This window comes from Poromitra crassiceps (genome assembly GCF_964638095.1).
Source record: "Poromitra crassiceps genome assembly, chromosome: 30".
In the NCBI taxonomy this organism is placed as follows: domain Eukaryota; kingdom Metazoa; phylum Chordata; class Actinopteri; order Beryciformes; family Melamphaidae; genus Poromitra; species Poromitra crassiceps.
In genome coordinates, this window is record NC_139652.1 from 6318549 (window position 1) to 6338859 (window position 20311).

At 47.6% G+C, this 20311-nt stretch overlaps 1 protein-coding gene across 1 annotated transcript in view; it reads right to left on the bottom strand.

Moving 5' to 3' along the window:
* ptprz1a (protein tyrosine phosphatase receptor type Z1a) overlaps positions 1-20311 on the bottom strand; it is a 113140-nt gene that overhangs the window by 36566 nt on the left and 56263 nt on the right. The window contains exons 8-13 of the mRNA XM_083663296.1: positions 17397-17544; positions 12358-12542; positions 11016-11142; positions 4046-4086; positions 3351-3951; positions 1707-3206 (exon numbers count right to left, since the gene is read on the bottom strand). Coding sequence (XP_083519422.1) covers positions 1707-3206; positions 3351-3951; positions 4046-4086; positions 11016-11142; positions 12358-12542; positions 17397-17544 — 2602 coding nt within the window. The remainder of the gene's footprint in view (positions 1-1706; positions 3207-3350; positions 3952-4045; positions 4087-11015; positions 11143-12357; positions 12543-17396; positions 17545-20311) is intronic.

Sequence of the window (20311 nt, forward strand, 5' to 3'; positions counted from 1 at the left end):
TTGAATGCATGTATTTCTTTCCCAGACAAAAACCTTTTCCTCACTCTCGCTCTCTCTCTCTCACACACACACACACACACACACACACACACACACACACACACACACACACACACACACACACACACACACACACACACACACACACACAAAACACACGCACACACACACACACACACACACACACACACACACACACACACACACACACACACACACACACACACACACACACACTCTAGCCTCTTCTAAACATGAAGTCTGGATCATGTCTGGCTAGCCGGAGCAGGATATTTTCCGGTTTTACCTTTCTAGACATGAGGAGTCTGTGTTTAGAAACAGCTGGAAATGGTCCGTATTCTCTCTGCCAGTGGGCGGGGGGAGGGGGTGCAGTAGCGTGTATCGATAACAAGAAATGTGATATGGAAACAGCTTTAGCGAATCTGTAACCAAACTCCATTCAAAAACATGCCGTTTTAACGGAGGATCCATTCCGACCATTCAGGCAATAACGAGGGGTGGCAATGTGCCAAAAATGAGCGCTTGCCTTTGTTACAATAGTGGTCGCACCGTAGTCAATCACTGTGGGTGATTTATTTTACAAGTGGCATTCAAGTCATATCTGACTAGTTTTCAATTTATTTCTCCCCACAAAAGTTAGGCTAGGCGATATAGACTGTCAGTCAGTCAGCTCCTCGCCGCAGCTGTGTTAGCTTGGACGCTCACAGTCACAACACTGGAGCGGCTGCCTCACAATACTTGGCTGCATCCAACTCGAGACAACTTTTCAGACCCTCCTGGAGACAATCTTTCTCAGAAGAGACCAACGTTAGCGACAAATCTGGAGACTTTTTCTGACATGGGATTAACATTACCAGCAAGCAGCAGTAAGCAGGCAATGACGATAGCTGGGTAAGTCCCGCTAGCATCGATGCTAAGTTAGCAAAGTACCCAGCGCAGCTGAAGCACATGGCTAATTAATATGGATGTTAATGTCCATATTAATTAGCCATGTGCTTGCGCGATCGTGTATTGGCGATGTCAAACGGTGGCGATTGACGATCTGACTGAGGTCAAGATCACGCAACTCTAGTAGTAGGCTATCATCTCCTTGTTGCATTTTTAAACTGGCAGATGGGGGACACAGAAACGATTCAACTTTTACTTGTTTACTCACCTAAAATATCTTCCAAATAATCCAGCCACGTAACTAACACTACGTCCATTCATGAAAATAATGATCACTGGGACATTCATGGTTTGTAAAGTGCAACCACCCGCCCACTCAGACATAACAGCTACATGATCTGGATCATGAGCTGCCAGTGTTAAACAACAGCCGCTTTTCCAATAATGCGGATCCTATACTAGGGGCTCAGATGGTCATGATCCGCACTCGCGGGAGTGCGCATAAACCGGCTAATTGTTTCTAAACATGCAGGCCAACTGGCTAGGAGCTGGTTATAATCCAGATTCCACTGCATGTTTAGAAGGGCCTACACACACACACACACACACACACACACACACACACACACACACACACACACACACACACGCACAGACACACGCACACACACACACACACACACACACAAATAAAATGAAATGTGTTTTTTTCCCCCCGCAGACAGACGGTGGATTAGTTGGATCTCCTTAGCATGTTGTCAGAAATGTTAGGAGGACGCACGCGGACGGCTGTTTACCTGCGACAGGCTCCTCCTCCTGTGACTCTCTCTCAGCGCGCTCGGGGATACTGAAGTCAGAGGACGTCTCGTTGTCGTACAAGCTCTCACCTTGGCCCGAGCCGCTCCTCTCCTCCTCTCCGCCCAGCGGCCAGGGCAGGCTGGAGGTCACCGCGGGGGCTTCGCTCGCGGCCGTTTCCGCCACGCCTCCCGCCTCCGTGGCGCCGACGGCGCTGCCGCCCTCACTCTCGAAATAGAACGCGGAGGAGCGCTCGTCCGCGTCGTCGGGGGTCGTGCCGGACTCCGACGACGACGGGGGAGCGGTGGGAGGAGTGGCGGCTTCGGTCGAGTGAGAGGGCGCGCTGTCCCCGGAGGCCGACGTCAGAACCCTCTCCCACTCCTGATCTATTAGACCCTCTTGGGCCGAGCCGGAAGCACCGCTGCTCGTGTCTAACGCCTGTCCGTCTGGGGTGGGGGTGGAGGTGGAGGTGGAGGGAGAGGCCTGTCCGTCTGGGGTGGAGGTGGGGGTGGAGGTGGAGGGAGAGGCCTGTCCGTCTGAGGTGGAGGTGGAGGGAGAGGTGGAGGGAGAGGCCTCGGGCGAGGAAGGGGCTGAGGGTTGGAGGACGGAGTTCCCGTCGGACGCCGAGAACCACCGGCGGTCCCCGACGCCGGGCGCCGTGGCTGCAACAGAGAGGGGCGGGTCACTATGGGTGGCCGGGAAAAGGCGGGAATGTGGAGAGGACGACGAAGGAGAGATAGCACTATAGGAGAGGCCCTCAGAGACCACCACAGACAGAGAATGGAGAAGGTCGTCTACCGTACTACCAGGGGCAGAGGAGAGGTCGGCGGCGCCAGAGTAAAGCTCTAAGCTAGCAGCACCCCAGGCCGAGGTGGCCGGGGGGGCGTGAGGAGAGGCATGCAACCAGGACGATGACCCCGACGACTCCAGAGAGCAGGGGCACATGACGTCCACGCCGCCGCCGGCTAACGGAAACCCATCACCGCTGACCTCGGAGAGGAAAGAGTCTATCGCGCTCCCCGTCGCGTACCTCGAGTCCTCGAACCCGCCACCCGAGAGGGAATGGGTTAGTCCGGGGGTGGCGCCGGAGAGGGCGATGCCGCTAGAGAGGAGAACCGAAGGCTGGAGGGCGGGGCTGAGAGACAGAGAGACCGCCGAGAGCGATACGGAAAGCTCCGAGGGATCCCAGGGGGAGTCGGGGGGCTCGGAGAGGGGGGGCTCGGAGAGGCTCGTGTGGAGAGGGGGAGTAATGCTAGAGGGGTCGCCAGAAGCGACCGCAGACGAGGAGGAGGCAGAGAACACATCACCATCGCTATCATGATCATCAAAGCCGACACCGGGAGAAGCGGGGGGGGCAGTCTCCCAACCAGACAGCAGGGGGGGGCGAGGCGGGTGAGACAGGGTGGTGGCAGCGGTGGAGGCGGGGAGCGTGGGGGTGGGACCGGCCGGGAGAGGCTCTTTGCTAGACAGAAGAAGTGCAGTAGCGGCATGCTGGGAGTGGCCTGCAGAGGGCGCCACAGACAACACAGAGCTAGACGAGGAGGAGGAGGGAGGCGGGGCATGCAGGCAGGCGGGGAGGCCGCCGGGGTCCGAGGAGGAGGCGTCACACAGAGGGGGAGAGGAAGGGAGGACAGAAGGGCGCTCACCGTTGGACGCCGTCGGCAAGAGAACGCCACTGAATATGGCCGAGGGCGTGGTGGACGAGAAACGAGGCATGCTGGGAGTCGTAGTTTTGATGGACTCGCTTCCGTCGTCCGTGGCTTCGTTTACGGGAGGCGCCGCCGCGCCGCCTCGGTCCGTCTCAGCCTGGATGAAGGGCGACGACGTCGTGCTGCTGGTGTCGCCGGTTCGAGCTCCAGTAGTGGTGCTAAAGCCACCTTTCGTTTTTGCAGTGGAGTCTACAGGAGCACTGCTCTTAAGCACGGGCGTGGTTGTTGTTGTAGTGGAGGAAATGGGCAAATTGCCACTTCCACCGCTTCCTCTGGTTGCTGGTGACAGGGTGACCTCCAGTGGCGGTCTGGTGGTACTACGCTGTCTATTTTCCTTAGAGATGGTCTGAACTCGATCAGAACGAGCGGGTGTGACCGGGGAAACCGGATCAGCGGCGGTTCTCCTACGACCCGACTCCGTTGTGGTTCTGACACCGGGCAAAGGGAAGAACGGCAACGTGGCGGTCGTGGACCTCGGTGAGTCTACAGCAGTCCCGTCATAGTCCTCGGTCCAGGAAAGATCTGGATCGTAGTGCCCCTGTTGGTGAGATAAAGCGTTACAGACGGCAATGACATTTAACTTCCAGCTGAAAGGTGAGGACAGGTTTAGGAATGAAAGAAACGGTCCTTACTTCATCATCAAACTCATTAGAATCTGGATCCAGTGCTCTTTCTGTGAAGAAGCAGAGCGTGAAACATTAGATACACATCCTGTATACATCACAATATACAGTATAAACATTAGATACACAATATACTGTATAGATCAGATCAAGAACTATAGTAACTCACTCAAACACAGATTCAAACAAGTTCAGCCTTGTTTAGTTTAGATTTGTGAATTTTCCTCATGTCATCATAAAGTTGAAAATGTAACAAGGTGACAGAAAAGCCCATTCCAAGAGGAGACATCTTGACAAGGAAAAAACTATTTGAAAACATTGCGATGAAAAGAGAGAGGAGAGGAGAGGAGAGGAGAGGAGAGGAGAGGAGGGGAGAGGAGAGGAGAGGAGAGGGGAGGAGAGGAGGGGAGAGGAGAGGAGAGGAGAGGAGAGGAGAGGAGTGGAGAGGGGAGGAGAGGAGAGGAGGGGAGAGGAGAGGAGAGGAGAGGAGAGGAGAGGAGGGGAGAGGAGGGGAGAGGAGAGGAGAGGAGAGGGGAGGAGAGGAGGGGAGAGGAGAGGAGAGGAGAGGAGGGGAGAGGAGAGGAGAGGAGAGGGGAGGAGAGGAGGGGAGAGGAGAGGAGAGGAGAGGAGAGGAGAGGAGAGGAGAGGAGAGGAGAGGAGAGGAGAGGAGAGGAGTGGAGAGGGGAGGAGAGGAGAGGAGGGGAGAGGAGAGGAGAGGAGAGGAGAGGAGAGGAGAGGAGAGGAGAGGAGAGGAGAGAGGAGAGGAGAGGGGAGGAGAGAGGAGAGGAGAGGGGAGAGGGGAGAGGAGAGGAGTGGAGAGGAGAGGAGAGGGGAGGGGAGGAGAGGAGTGGAGAGGAGAGGAGAGGAGAGGAGAGGAGAGGAGAGGAGAGGAGAGGAGAGGAGAGGAGAGGAGAGGAGAGGAGAGGAGAGGAGACAACTGAGTCTGTGTTTCTGGATGTTTCAGATCTCTGTTCAGCTCTGTGACATTTCATCCACCTGGTGAAAATCTTCCCGAATCCGATTATGAAATCTTGATGAATGTGTTGCTGTTGTGGATGTGAAGGGGTGAGAGGACAGGTGAGAGAGTGAATGTGTTGCTGTTGTGGAGGTGAAGGGGTGAGAGCAGGGCCGGTTCCAGAACAAGATGACTAGGGGTGCATCCTAGATAGGAAGGGGTGCAGATGCCCGGCCGAAAAATTTGACATGTTATTTTACTAAAAATAATGCATTTGACCATCATTTCAAGTAGAATGATACCACCCAAGCAAGAATATTTCAAGTGTTTCAAGTGCTTTACTGAAATATTTGGACCATATAATGATAATACAATTATCTCAACCTTAAAAGGTTACATATAGGTGCCAAAAAGCCATAAAATCACATCAAAGAACAAAGAAAAAGAAAAACTATAAATCAAGTTTAAACAGTAAGTGTGCAGCTGTAGCATTTATTAAAAAAAAAAAAAAAAAAAAAAAAAGATTTTTTTTTTTTTTTTTTTTTTTTTTACTTTTCAACTGAGCATGCAGACAATTAAAATAAGGGTGCAATGCATGCTTTTGCACCCCCGTAGAACCGGGCCTGGGTGAGAGGACAGGTGAGAGAGTGAATGTGTTGCTGTTGTGGAGGTGAAGGGGTGAGAGGACAGGTGAGAGAGTGAATGTGTTGCTGTTGTGGAGGTGAAGGGGTGAGAGGACAGGTGAGAGAGTGAAACAGAGGAAGAGGTTGTTCACACCATCAGAAGCAGTTTCACACAGGATCGAGTAGCAACAAACAATCACATGCATGATGCAATATATCAGGGACGTGTGGACAATCATGCATTTGGTGATTCTCCCTCTCTCTCTCTCTCTGTCTCTCACACACACACACACACACACACACACAGATAGAGAGAGAAAACCATGGTCAAATAGCATTTGCAATTGATTCTCCTTTCCTACGATGGCCTAAGCTCTCTGGCTCTCACTGTTTTGTTTTTAGACTCAGTTCTCCGTCTCTATCCGCTTAGCTCAACTACAGACTGAGGACATGTCTCTAGGAGCAGAGGACACGTCTCTAGGAGCAGAGGACACGTCTCTAGGAGCAGAGGACATGTCTCTAGGAACAGAGAACATGTCTCTAGGAGCAGAGGACATGTCTCTAGGAACAGAGGACATGTCTCTAGGAGCAGAGGACATGTCTCTAGGAGCAGAGGACATGTCTCTAGGAACAGAGGACATGTCGAGCAGAGGACATGTCTCTAGGAGCAGAGGACACATCTCTAGGAACAGAGGACATGTCTCTAGGAGCAGAGGACATGTCTCTAGGAGCAGAGGACACGTCTCTAGGAGCAGAGGACATGTCTCTAGGAACAGAGGACATGTCTCTAGGAGCAGAGGACATGTCTCTAGGAACAGAGGACACGTCTCTAGGAGCAGAGGACACGTCTCTGGGAACAGAGGACATGTCTCTAGGAGCAGAGGACATGTCTCTAGGATCAGAGGTCTCTAGGAGCAGAGGACATGTCTCTAGGAGCAGAGGACATGTCTCTAGGAGCAGAGGTCTCTAGGAGCAGAGGACATGTCTTTAGGAGCAGAGGACATGTCTCTAGGAGCAGAGGTCTCTAGGAGCAGAGGACATGTCTTTAGGAGCAGAGGACATGTATCTAGGAGCAGAGGACGAGCAGAGGACATGTCTCTAGGAGCAGAGGACATGTCTCTAGGAGCAGAAGACATGTCTCTAGTAGCAGAGGACATGTCTCTAGGAGCAGAGGACATGTCTCTAGGAGCAGAAGACATGTCTCTAGGAGCAGAGGACATGTCTCTAGGAACAGAGGACATGTCTCTAGGAGCAGAGGACATGACTGGTTACAGCTAAAAAATATGCAGAGTGAATGGCAGGAGATATAAAAAGGATTGCCACCAGAATAATCAAAATAGTGGATGATGTCAACACAAAACATGCATTTTGGAAATTCGCATCTGGTCGCACTATTGCGAATTCGTGCTTGTTAAATTTATGTGGAATAAATCTGGCTTCTCTGTGGTCATAAAGGTATGGTGGGATAGCAAGATCATTCATATTGCACAATTCTACACTCCGTTTCCCCCAAAATAGTATTTCCGGACTGGAAATGGTGGCCATCTTGGCGTGGCTAATATGTTTGATCAAAACAAAAATCCCTATTTGTGCCAATTCTGGTGCTTCTTTCCAGATGTCAACGATTTTGTCGTATAGGCGGTAAACCCCACCCGTCTGGCAGCTAAGAAGGATAAAACAAACTACAAAGAGTTTGCAAATGCTATGTTGAGACAGGCCGGACACACACACACACACACACACACACACACACACACACACACACACACAGGCAGTTTGGGTCAGATGGTGTTGAGACAGGCCGGACACACACACACACACACACACACACACACACACACACACACACACACACACACACACACACACACACACACACACACACACACACACACACACACACACACACAGGCAGTTTGGGTCAGATGGGACTGTAGCATGGCTCTTACCTGTCTGGTGCTAAGTGACATCATGGAGACCAGCTCAAACTGGTTTGTGAAGCATGAGGTGAGTTTTTACAAGTTTAATGAAGGGAGATGGTTTAGAGGGTTTGGTGCAAAAGGGCTGCAACTTGTGACGTTTGGGCTGAAGGGTTTTATATAATATATATATATATATATATAGATAGATAGATAGATAGATAGATAGATAGATAGATAGATAGATAGATAGATAGATAGATAGATATATAGATAGATATATATATATATAGATATATAGATAGATAGATAAAAGGTATATATATATATATTATAGATAAAATGTATATATAAATTATATATAAAATATATATATATATATTACATTACATTATATATCTGGTGGTCAAAAGAACATATTTACAACCATCAACAAAATTACAATAAAGGGGAAAATCTCAGTATGAATAGTTCTGAAAGTTTTGTTTCCGTACAGCTATAAAAGAAAAGGTTACGTGCAGCCGTTTCACTCTAAACCCTCTATTTCACACTGATGTGAGCGTTGCAATTGGTTGCTGATTGCCACCTGACGCTGCAACGCAACCGATCAGTTATCAGCTAAACATCGAATCATGCACATCTACTGAATGTTGCAGAATATATATCGCTCGCTCATGCAAGCTGAAACTGAAACAGGATGCAGACGTGTTCTCGTAAAACAAGGCAAGTTCGTTTATTTATTATCACATTCGGTCATAAAATACAAAGTTAGCACGATTGCCGTTCCAAATCCATGTTACACAAAATGCTGCACACATGCACACATCTTACTGTGAGAGGCAGGAGGGAGTGTGGCCATTGCGAGAAAAAACAAAGATGGCGGCTTTGCCTTGTGACACGGGGCACAGGAAATGCCCCTTGACCCCAACCTACACCCATGTTCTTTCATCATCTTAGAAATATAGAGAAAGCACATTTGAATAGAGACAGGGTCAAAAACAGTGAGAACCATAGAAAAGACAGTATGCATGTATGTGTGTGTGATCACATGCTCACATGCTCATAACAAGAAATAGGTGGAGAAGGACACCAGAGATGTAGCCTAGAGATGTTTCTTAGAGAGAAGAGGCAGGGTGGTTAAGGAAAAGAAGTGGACTTATTGCCTCCATACTGGTCAGGTCTGATCATTCAGGTTAGCGTTATTTCATCCAGTCAATTTGTCCCTTCTTCCTGGTTTGTGAAGCTCATTTTCCCAAGTTTTCATTGTTGTAATACTCATTTCGGCCATAAGAGTGCACAACTACCCCATGTTCTAAATAGGACTAAAAGCATTGATGTGTTCAAGTGTGGTAGCAGGTTATATATGCTGCATAACTTGATAACACAATATGTGACTTGTGTTTAGACCCCCCCCCCCCTCGCCCCCCAAACTGTTTCACAGATGATGAATAAATAAATAAATAAATAAATAAATAAATAAATAAATAAATAAATAAATAAATAAATAAATAAATAAATAAATAAATGAGGAACTTACAGTAGAAAGATCATCCTGGCAAAACCTTTTTTCCCCCACTTGTCCTTAAGTCAATAAGGACAATATAAATAAATAAATAAATAAATAAATAAATAAATAAATAAATAAATAAATAAATAAATAAATAAATAAATAAATAAATAAGGAACTTAGAAATATCATCCTGGCAAAACCTTTTTCCCCCCACTTGTCCTTAAGTCAATGCCCGCCCAGAGTTTCAAAGGAAAAGTCGCCAGCCACCGTTGAGCGACAGGCAGGCTGCCCCGCTATCGTGGAGTCTGTGCCTCGGTCTAAGCTGCCAGACCAGCGCTTTGAAAGCAAGCCTGGAGCTGTTTTATAGAGCTTTTCTGAACGGAGAGTGTTCCTTTTGTTCCGTTTTGTTGGACAATCGTGGTCGCTTCTGTACAACTCTGTACGTGCTCTAGTGTTTCATGAGGTGCGTAAGAGAACGTCAATGGCGGGGAAAGAGTTAAAGCGATAGTTCAGATTTCTTTGATGTGGGTTGTATCATTGTATGAAGTACGAGGTAGTTTGCCGACAGTCGGTGTACTACATGCACTAGAATGCAGCTGGCGCGCTCCCAGTTTGGAGAAATGGAGGCCACGTCAGGCAAGTAGAGCCGTCTTGTTACGACTGCATCGTTTATTTTCTTCTCCTTATATTTCTTATTATAGTTGTACGTGCGACTTACGGTGATATAGATTTTATATTTTTGTTACCTATTTGGACTCGTCGATGGACCTGTAGAGTCAGGTCCTAATTCCTCGTCAGACTGGCATATTGCCGCTTCCGTGTCGGTAGCTGATTGGATCCTCGTCTCCTGTCACAGCCTACAAGACCGCCTTGAGATCTGCTGCTATGGCAGAGTGTGTACTGAGCATTGGGATGTAACATGTCTGCGGAGCGTGAACAGGGTCATGAGCAAAAACGTAAAAGAAATAATAAAAAAAAAAAAACATCAAATGCTTCCATACTGCTCACCTGGCATAATCCAAGTCTCCACAAGCCCTGAGATGCCAAGTTGACTTGAAAAGACGTCATGTACAGTGTACACCTTGTTCTTAGCTGAAATATTCACTGTAGCAAGAAGTGGTGCTCCACACTTATTCTTTAGTAATGTAGTATTCATAGCTTTCAAGGGGCGTTACGTGCTGCCGGGAACGCCCACCTGACGGTCAAAAAAAAAACTTGTTCATTCCGCTGCCAGCCGAGTCGACTAGTTTCTCACGCTGTGTTTGTTCAGCCGTTTGTACACACGTCTTTGCGGCCAACATTTCATCAAAGGTAAGCTCAAGTAACGTTACAATAATGATTAAAATACCCCGTTAACGTTACTTGAGCTTACCTTTGATGAAATGTTGGCCGCAAAAACGTGTGTACTTTGATGGTAGAAAAAAAGCCATTTGCCCTCCCCAGCGACTGAACCACGTCTAATCGCACAAATCCACAACCTCCTCCTGTCTGAGTTTTCTTTCTCCGACGGGATTCTGTAAAAGCACAAGCCAGGCGTGTCTCCTCGTCGGTTAGTGCAACCGATAGCACAACAGGTATCCGGCATTTTGGCTGAACAAACACAGCGTGAGAAACTAGTCGACTCGGCGGGCAGCGGAATGAACAAGTTTTTTTTTTGACCGTCAGGTGGGCGTTCCCGGCAGCACGTAACGCCCCTTGAAAGCTATGAATAGGCTACTGACTGTCGGCAAGTACCTCAGACAACCTCACGTCAAAAATCCACACTAGCCCTTGAAAAGCTTTTGTTATTTCCCATTACTTGTATAACAACTCCTCTACTCTTAATTGTCCCTTTTGAAGGTTGTACTGCAGGGAGGAGCCGGGGAACAGACCGAAAGATCAGCCCTACTAACAACTCCAACTGCAGCACAGAGAGAAACGTCTGTACCACTCTAAACCCGGCCCTGGACGCGGGCGCGGAGGCTGCTCTTACCGGGGTCGTCGATGGGCATGTCGACCGTCAGCTGGTCGCTCACGCGTCCGTACAGGCCGTTGGTGCAGACCGCCACCACCTGGACAACGTAGCTGGTGTTGGGCAGCAGGTCCTGCAGGATCGCCCCCTGGTGGAGGGAGGGGGAGAACAACAGTGGGTAAGTTTGGTGATTTTGTTCCTATACTGTATATTGAGTCTGTAGCGTGATCAGGACAACATCAGACTTTACTCTGCTCAACGGTTGAATAAATATACTTTTATTGAGATAGTATCTTGAGTCTTTTTCCATATCACTGTGAATGTTTATATTGACACGTAAACAGGTTTCGAAGAAAGTCACGATCGTGAGATGTATATAAGTTGGTACACCTCTCTTCGTCCCTGTAGCACTTGGACCCAGAGTCAGCTGGTGGTCGGGGGCAAACGATACGGAGAGCGACCGACAGATTTCTCTCCGCGGCCCGAACGCGACGGCGGGTCGTCTTCTACTGAACTCTACTGTCTAGGATCTGACCCGACCGTCCAGAACCAGATCACTCCGCCAGGAACCGCCTTCCACCCCACAGCGGCCCTTACTAGTTCAACTAGTAAACATTTAAGCTCACACCAATCTAAAATAAAACATAAAGCATGTGTCGCTCGTTCCTCTGTTCCCCACCAGTTTGGGAACCACTAGTCACCCGCAGAGTAGACTCAGCTCTCAGTCTTAATCCGTTTCACTCCTGTAAGACTGAGAATATTACTATTTAAATCTTTGCATAACGTTAGGTGGTGCTGTTGGAAGCCTTGCATCGCAGAACCAATCATGAGTGTTGTGGGCGGGCCTGCTTTCTGGGGGCAGTGACGCTCATGCAGAACCGGTGTCTCGCAAAACGTTGTCGCGTTTGCGGAGAAACATATTAATCACTTAGAAACAAACATAACCTGTTAATAGGATGTGTTTCATCCGGCCCCGGCGGCTAGAGGTCTTTCCCCCAGCGATAAGCCCAACTCCCGAGGCTATGTTACAGAGCCTGCTAATGACTTCACAGTAGCAAGCGGACCACTTCCGGGTAGGAAACATTATTGTAAAATAAACAACGGGTATAAACTCTCTTTGCAGCACATCAGTGTCTTGCTCTATATTGGAACTATGAAACATTGCATTGCCGCTACCAAATAAAATTCTAATAATAAATGTAGGCGTGTCTGCTGCCGGCCGTTCTCGCCGAGCTCTGAACCAGATTTGGAACAGTAAATTCCCAGACGTTTGGTGGTTAGGTGGCGCTGTTGGCGCCGCTCACCAAACGTCTGGAAACCGAGACTACCCGCAGAGTGGTGTTTGAGATAATAATCCCCTCACCACGTCCTGGTCTCCGTCGGTGAGGTAGTGGCTGGGGGGCTGTCCGGCCTGGGCCAGGCGGTAGCTGACCGAGTACTTCTCGATGCTGGCTGAGTCGTACACGGCCCGCGGACGCTCCCACATCACCAACAGACTGCTGCGGTTATGAGGTGCCGCCTGCACGCCCTCCGGCTCCGAGCTGCACACTGAGAGAGAGAGAGAGAGAGAGAGAGAGAGAGAGAGAGAGAGACCTTCATCATTCACTGCACCAACACACAGAGAGAGACACCGTCGCTCCTAAAAAGTATAAATACTAGGTGATAGGAGAACAGAACGCATCGCAGAGACACCGTTTCATTTGCTTCATTTTTATTTTCTCTCAAGACATGGAGGTAGAAAAACAAGAGCGAGCAGCACTTTCTTGAGCCAGCGATGGGGTCAAAGTTCAATCCCCCCCACAGGGTGTCACACACAGGGTGTCACACACCCTGTGCGTGCTTACGTGTGTGTGCTGTGCGTGTGTGTGTGTGTGTGTGTGTGTGTGTGTGTTGGGGGGCAGAGTGAAGGCCACTCTGTGGTTGTGTGTGCGTGTGTGTGTGTGTGTGTGTGTGTGTGTGTGTGTGTGTACGTGTGTACGTGTGTGTACGTGTGCGTGTGTGTTGGGGGGCAGAGTGAAGGCCACTCTGTGGTTGTGGGTCAGAGTTGAGATTAGGAGAGATAATGCAGACGCGACACAGTGAGACAGGATTAACACAGATTAGGGGCTGAGGATCAGTGACAGTCACACAGTCAAACCTCTAGGCCAGCCCTTCCTGACCACGCCCCCTGACCACGCCCGATGGAGCTCAAATTTGGCCCGATTCTGAAATGAGTCGTGCAGCTCACAAATGGGCTCAGAAAGGGGCTTAATTGGCACAGTGTATGTCCGGCTTAAAGTCACACTGACACATTCTTTGGCTCTAAGTATAGAAAATGTCATGCTTTGATCCAAAAATGTACAATTGTTATGGTTTTATGCCCCCCTATTTGGGGCGGCTATGGCTCAGGGGGTCGTCAACTAATCAAAAAGATAAAAGAGGTCGGTGGTTCGATCCCCGGCTCCTCGATGTCGAAGTGTCCTTGGGCAAGATACTGAACCCCAAATTGCTCCCGATGGCTGTGCCAGCACCCTGAGTGTGTGTGCACCCGGTGACGGTGTGTGAATGGGTGAATGTAGGCACATGGTAAAGTGCTTTGGATAACAGCGCTATATAAATGCAGTCTATTTTTTTATTAAAAAATACTCAAGTAGAATATCAATTATTAAAATGACTCACATAGGAGTAAAAGTATAGGTCCAAAACTTTCCCCATTCTGGGCTAATCTTAGTTAAAATTGGCTAAGTGGTGTCTGTGGTGGAGGTGTAGGCGGCGGGGCGTGTCACGATTTTGACGTCATCAGTGATGATGTCATCAGCCCTTCCTGGCTGAGGCTATATAAGTGGTGGCAGTATTCACCTTATGTATAGACCTTACAGTGGGCCAAATTCTTCCGGGTCCTATTAACACTTCCGGCGGTCACGGCGCCAAATATGAAAGAACGTCATGAAGAAGAGAGTTGTTTTTGTAGCGGACAGCGCGGGGTGTAAAACAAAGAACAGCCTACTACTTTGAGCTCGGTACACAGCAAGCAAGCGGAGTATCCACTGTTAGCCAGGTCAGATAACGTTATCGTCGACAATGACAAGCATTTTCTTGTAAAACATACCTGGACTCCAACAAAGAAAGCTTCAGAAGGTTTTCTGTCCTCCGAGCGCAGCTCGAGCCACTTACGTCTATAAGACCCGCACACGTTAACGTAATTCCCTGGAATGCGAGAATTAACGAGCCAGTTACATGGCGTTGCATTCTTAGACATTGCCGTTTGCTTTTATTTGGTATGTTACACACAATTGGCTAAACTATTAGTTAATTCAGAGTTAGATTATATTGGAGCAGCCAGCCATTTTTTTTTCTTTCTTTTTTTGCCGGAAGTCGTCGAACGACCACACAACCAGGTCAAATGGCCGTGGCTACATAAGGTGAATAAGTATAGGGAGAAGAGGACAAGTGGCACATCATCTTGAGTCTCCACTATAGGAATCGAGCATGCAAGATATTTAAAACTTTATCAGACATGTAACATTGAAACCTGACCCTGACTTGATTGTGTTTGGGATATCTGCTGATCTGTCCACTCTGCCAAGGTACCAAGTATAGCATTATAAAAATATGCTTCATTAAAAAGTACAAATCCTCAACTACTCAAGTACTTGTACTACTACTCAAGTACTTTTCTACTTTACTAGTTTTTCTTTACTATTTTTTTTTGTTTTTTCTACTAGAACTTGTACTTGAGTACTTGGTACTTGAGTACTTTCCACCTCTGCTTGCGGGGAGGTCTGCACTCTCTGATCAGAGTGCACTTCTAGTTCACGATCAACTCTTTGAAGAATCCAAGTGTGATTAACGGCTTTAGAAATCAACTTGACTTGATACTGTGGTGTCAGAATGAGGGTGGCTAAATGTACCGCAGCCCAGCGCTCAATATACTTCTCATCATCGCTGACTATTGAACAGAGCCGGGATGAAACGGATCGGTAAAGCCCGGGCTGCTTTCTGTCACTGTGAGGTTATCTAGGTCACTGAGTCCTGTTCTCCCCCTGACGGGCTTTCCATCAGTCATGACCCACTTGTCTCTGATCCATTCAACTGTGGAGTCCAGCTCACAGGAAGTCACTCATCTCCATCTGGGCTGGAATCAGAATCAGAATCAGAATTAAAGTCTTTCTGATTCTGATTCTGATTCTGATTCCAGCCCAGATGTGTTCATATCACGAGTCATATTTATTCGTATAGACGGTTTTCACGGAATTGTGTTGCAAGGAAACCGTTTGAAACCTCTTATTTGCCGTCAGCTATTGTATCAGAATCAGAATCACTTTTATTGCCACAGTCTGCAAGTTACATACGAGGAATTTGTCTTAGTGTCTGTATGCAGTGTAGCGGTTACATCAATATACAGAGATAAGAAGTAGGAAGATAACTAACGGCAATCACAAAGTTGCAAGTGCAATCAAATCGAGTCAATATACAATATGTACATGAGTGGTGAAGTGTTCTGTGGATCATAAATATGAATTTACGTTGGATTTACATGAGATTTACAGACCGAGTTAAATAGACGTTAAATAGGCAGTGGATTTACATGAATTTACAGTCAGAGTGAAATAAGAGTTTACATTGAATGTACATGAAATTTACAGGCTAAGTTAAATAGGCATTAAATGTGCAGGGAATTTGTATTCGCAAACACGGCAACAGGAAGTAAGCTGGGGATAATTTTGAATGTTGATGGTGTCGAGTTAAAAGGGTCTATATATAGCAACTGCTTTATAAACGCAATAAGCCCTGCGAGGCTGTGGTTTACAGTGGATTTTACAACGGCTAAAGCTACGTTCACAACATCAAATTCAAAGCCTTGACAAGTGCAACAAAAACAGCGCCTGTCTACCTGAACTCCCTCATACAGGTCTACACCCCCTCCCACTCACTACGCTCTGCCAATACAAGTCTCCTGGCACTTCCTCCACTAAAAAGCCATACGTCACTAGCTAGACCAGGGGTGGGCAATTATTTTTCATGGGGGGCCACATGAGAAACCCAGATTGTTGCCGGGGGCCGAACAAATATTGTCATGCCGTAACCCAGGGATGGGTAACTTTGATGATAGAGAGGGCCACAAAAAATGTCCTCGCTACCAGGTTTTGCTGAGGGCCGAACGGCGCCAGCGCAAAAAATTTGGTGCATTTGAAGCCAGGTTTAGAGGAATAACTCATTTTAAATTAACAGGTGATGTCATTATTCGGTCTTAACCACCAATATTTGATCCTTTTCTCACTCACTCCTATGTCACCACCTGCTCTCAGGGCTTGAAATTAACTTTTTTGACCACCTGCCAATATGGCTGCTAGATTTTAAAGTTACCAGCCAATTAGAATTTCCACTAGCTGAAATGTTTTTCTTGAAATCAATCAGAATATGAGTGGGTTAATTTAAGCATAAGCATCAGTAAGTGTCCCGGGATGATCAAAGCCTGTGTTGAGGGTCACACGAGCAAAAATGCAGTCAATAAATCCAAAACCAATGAGTTATTTTAGTTATTTTAAATTTCTACTTCAATGTAGCCTTTTAGTCATAAATATTATTGAAAGATATTCCATATTCCAGACTTAAATGCTATAACAGAAGTGGAGTATTGGCCAGAACATGATATGAACATTTGGACACTTATTCAGCGGGTATCTTGCATGTTGCGTTCAGGTGCACTGTGTGTAATTCTTTTTTTTTTTTTTTTTTTTTGCAAATCCATCGCGGGCCACACGTATTTTGCCCATGTGTGAGCTAGACTCTTCTCCTCTGTAGTTCCCCCGTTGGTGGAACCACTTCCCAAACTCCATCTGATCATGCTGAGTCTCTCTCTCTGTCTTTAAGAAGAGACTCAAGACCCTGCAGCTCTTTCACCAACACCTTCACACCTGCTGGGCATGAATGATGATGAATGAGGGACATGAATGATGATAAATAATAATAATAATCCTCTGCTGCACTCTGTGCTGCCTGGTGGCCCTGGAAGGTGTGTGTGTGTTTGTGCGTGCGTGCGTGCGTGCGTGCGTGCGTGCGTGCGTGGTACCATAGGTTGAGGCCACGTCTCGTCATAGACGCTGGTCTAGCTGGCTCAGCCTGGCTGGGGGCGTGGTCAGGGTGGGGTAAAAACCCCCGTTCTATCCATTCAGCAAAGTTAGAATTTAGCTGATAGCCCAGCCCAGGCAGACACGATCGGGGATTTAACCACCGCAGTAAACGCACATCTGAGCAGACGTCTTGTGTTCTGCTCTAGAACCCCTCAAACCTGTAGTTTAGAGCCGCAGCACCGTCTTTTGGTGAGTCAGCCCATGAGATATACGGGCGGTTTTACCCCACTCGCGCGCCAGCCGTTTAGCATTTTGTGGGCGTTCCCACACATGCGGACTGTCTCTGTACCTGGTGTGAGCAGCTCCTCTGTGCCTGTGTAGGAGGAGAACAGCTGGCCCATGTGCTGCTGCTGCTCTCTGTAGTTGTTCTGCAGGTAATCCATCAGCATCACATAGCCTGCCTGCTGCATGGTCATCACCTCACAGAACACCTCCAACTGGCAGAGAGAGAGACACAGATGGAGAGAGAGACAGAGAGAGAGAGAGAGAGACAGAGAGAGAGAGACACAGAGAGAGAGACACAGACAGAGAGAGAGAGAGAGAGAGAGAGAGAGAGACAGAGAGAGAGAGGCACAGATAGAGAGAGAGACACAGACAGAGAGACAGACAGACAGACAGAGAGGCAGACAGAGAGAAACAGACAGAAATAGACAGACAGAGAGGCAGACAGAGAGACAGACAGAGAGAGAGACGGAGAGAGACAGACAGAGAGGCAGACAGAGAGAGACAGACAGAGAGAGACGGAGAGAGACACAGACAGAGAGAGAGGCAGACAGAGAGAGACACAGACAGAGAGAGAGGCAGACAGAGAGAGACACACAGACAGAGAGAGACGGAGAGAGACAGACAGAGAGGCAGACAGAGAGACAGACAGAGAGAGACAGAGAGAGAGGCAGACAGAGAGAGAGACACAGACAGAGAGGCAGACAGAGAGAGAGGCAGACAGAGACAGAGGCAGACAGAGAGAGACATAGACAGAGAGAGACACAGACAGACAGAGACACAGACAGAGAGAGAGACACAGACAGAGAGAGAGAGACACACAGACAGAGAGGCAGACAGAGAGAGAGAGAACGAGAGATATCATCAGCATCAAATCATCACAAATTTACAAAAAAGCAAAGGATAACACTTCATCACTACATTTGAATGTCTTTAACCCATTGATACCTGATGCAGCATTTGCGTGTATATCCCTAATTTGTGTGCGTATCCCTTTAAGACCGCGAACCGCGTTCGCGGTCTTAAAGGGATACACACACAAATGCTGCATCAGGTATCAATGGGTTAACACATCACATCGCAGACTGAGGGGATCTGACAGTGAAGAGGATCAGAGGGAGTTCTGCTGTCAGTGCCTTGCTCAAGAGAATCCCCACAGTGACATTCACTTTCCCCCAGGTGGTCCTGGGATTCAAACCAGCAACCTTCTTGAAATACTTAAGACACAGGAAAAAGGATAAAACACATCTTCACCATGACTGAACGTCTCTTCTACAGTGACAGCAGAGCGACACTCTCAGCCGACACACAGTGGATGACAGGGTAGATACTTGAGTTAAGACAGTCACAGACTGTACAGTGGATGACAGTGTAGACAACGCTTCTCCAAAGATCACACAGGCAGATGGAGCGAGATTAAAAGAGGTCTTGAGGTAGTACCTGGCCGGTTATGAGGAAGGCATGTTACTAACAGACCATGTGACTTCAAAGAACCAACGAGAATGCAAACTAACAGACCGTGTGACTTCAAACAACCAATGAGCATGCGAATAGGTGGCATTCATCTAGAATGGAATTGCCAACTTTTTCTTTTTTTTTTTTTACAGTGCACCTGAACGCAACATGCAAGATACCCGCTGAATAAGTGTCCAAATGGAAATGTGCATGTCCTTCTGGCCAATACTCCCCTTCTGTTATAGCATTTCAGTCTGGAATATGGAATATCTTTCAATAATCTATAATTTAGCTGGTAAATTGTCAAATACCGCCGTCTGCTCACTACCCAGGCACTTATGTATGTACTTAACCTAACTAACTTAACCTAACTAACTATCCGGTGTGCACAACATTGTCAGACTAAACTCCGGCTGACACCCCAAAAACCTACAATCCGCTACAGAGAAATGTATATTGTTTGTTTATTAACTGGCCCCTGGCCTTCTATCATTTCACGAAAGTGGCCCCCGGGCAAAGCAAGTTGAGTATCCCTGATCTAGAAGGTGCTAGAACCTCACATGCAACAACCATCTAGAGGGCGCTAGAACCTCACATGCAACACCTCATCTAGAAGGCGCTAGAAACTTAGTAAATAGTATTAACAACAATACTTCAGACCAGTCTTACTTCTGGTATTATCTATGACTAAATGACACAGCTCTGTCAGGCGAGGAATTCACAACACTTAGTACGCAACACCAAGCGTCTGGCGCACACACACACACACACACACACACACACACACACACACACACACACCATAACTATCACACAGTGTGAACAGGTCGTTAAGTCCATTAAGTTCATTAGTGGTTGTTTGAGTCGTGACTTGAAACCATTAGCTGCTGGCAGCCCGGACAGACTGGAATCCAGACGAGACGAGACACGTCAGACCTGGATTTGGACTCGTGATGAAACGTCAGGCACCTGTTTGCACTCGTAAAAGCTGCACGTTTACCAGTGTGCTCCAGTCCCTCCTTTGTTTCCTGGAAGTTTGCTGTCCTCAAACTGAGAAGCACCTGGTTCACCTGGATGATGCGTGGAGAACCCTTCTTCTACAAGACCTGGAGACACGTCAGGAGGAGAGAGAAACACCTGGAGACTTGAAGCCAGCACTGATCTGATGATCAAATGATCTGAAGCTGCCTTGGTCTTCTCAGCTCTCCTATCATGTTGTGTTTATTGGCAGGGTTTCCTCGGGCTTTGACAGACACTTACAAGTTGGTGGTTTTGAGGAAAATAAAATCAGGCCTTGAAACAGTTGAGTCTTTGAATTTCACAGATCAAAACAAGAAAGTCACTGAACATCCTGTTCATTTGAAGTCCAAGTGAGTGTGGGACTTTGGTTCATTGTTCTTCTTGCATTATGTGTTATTATTGTTGGTATGTGACTGTGAGCAGCAGCTTGGGACCTTAGAAGAAAGAAACTGACTGAAAATAACCTGTAGAAACGTGTGTTAAAGAGCTGAAAGAACCAGGGAATTA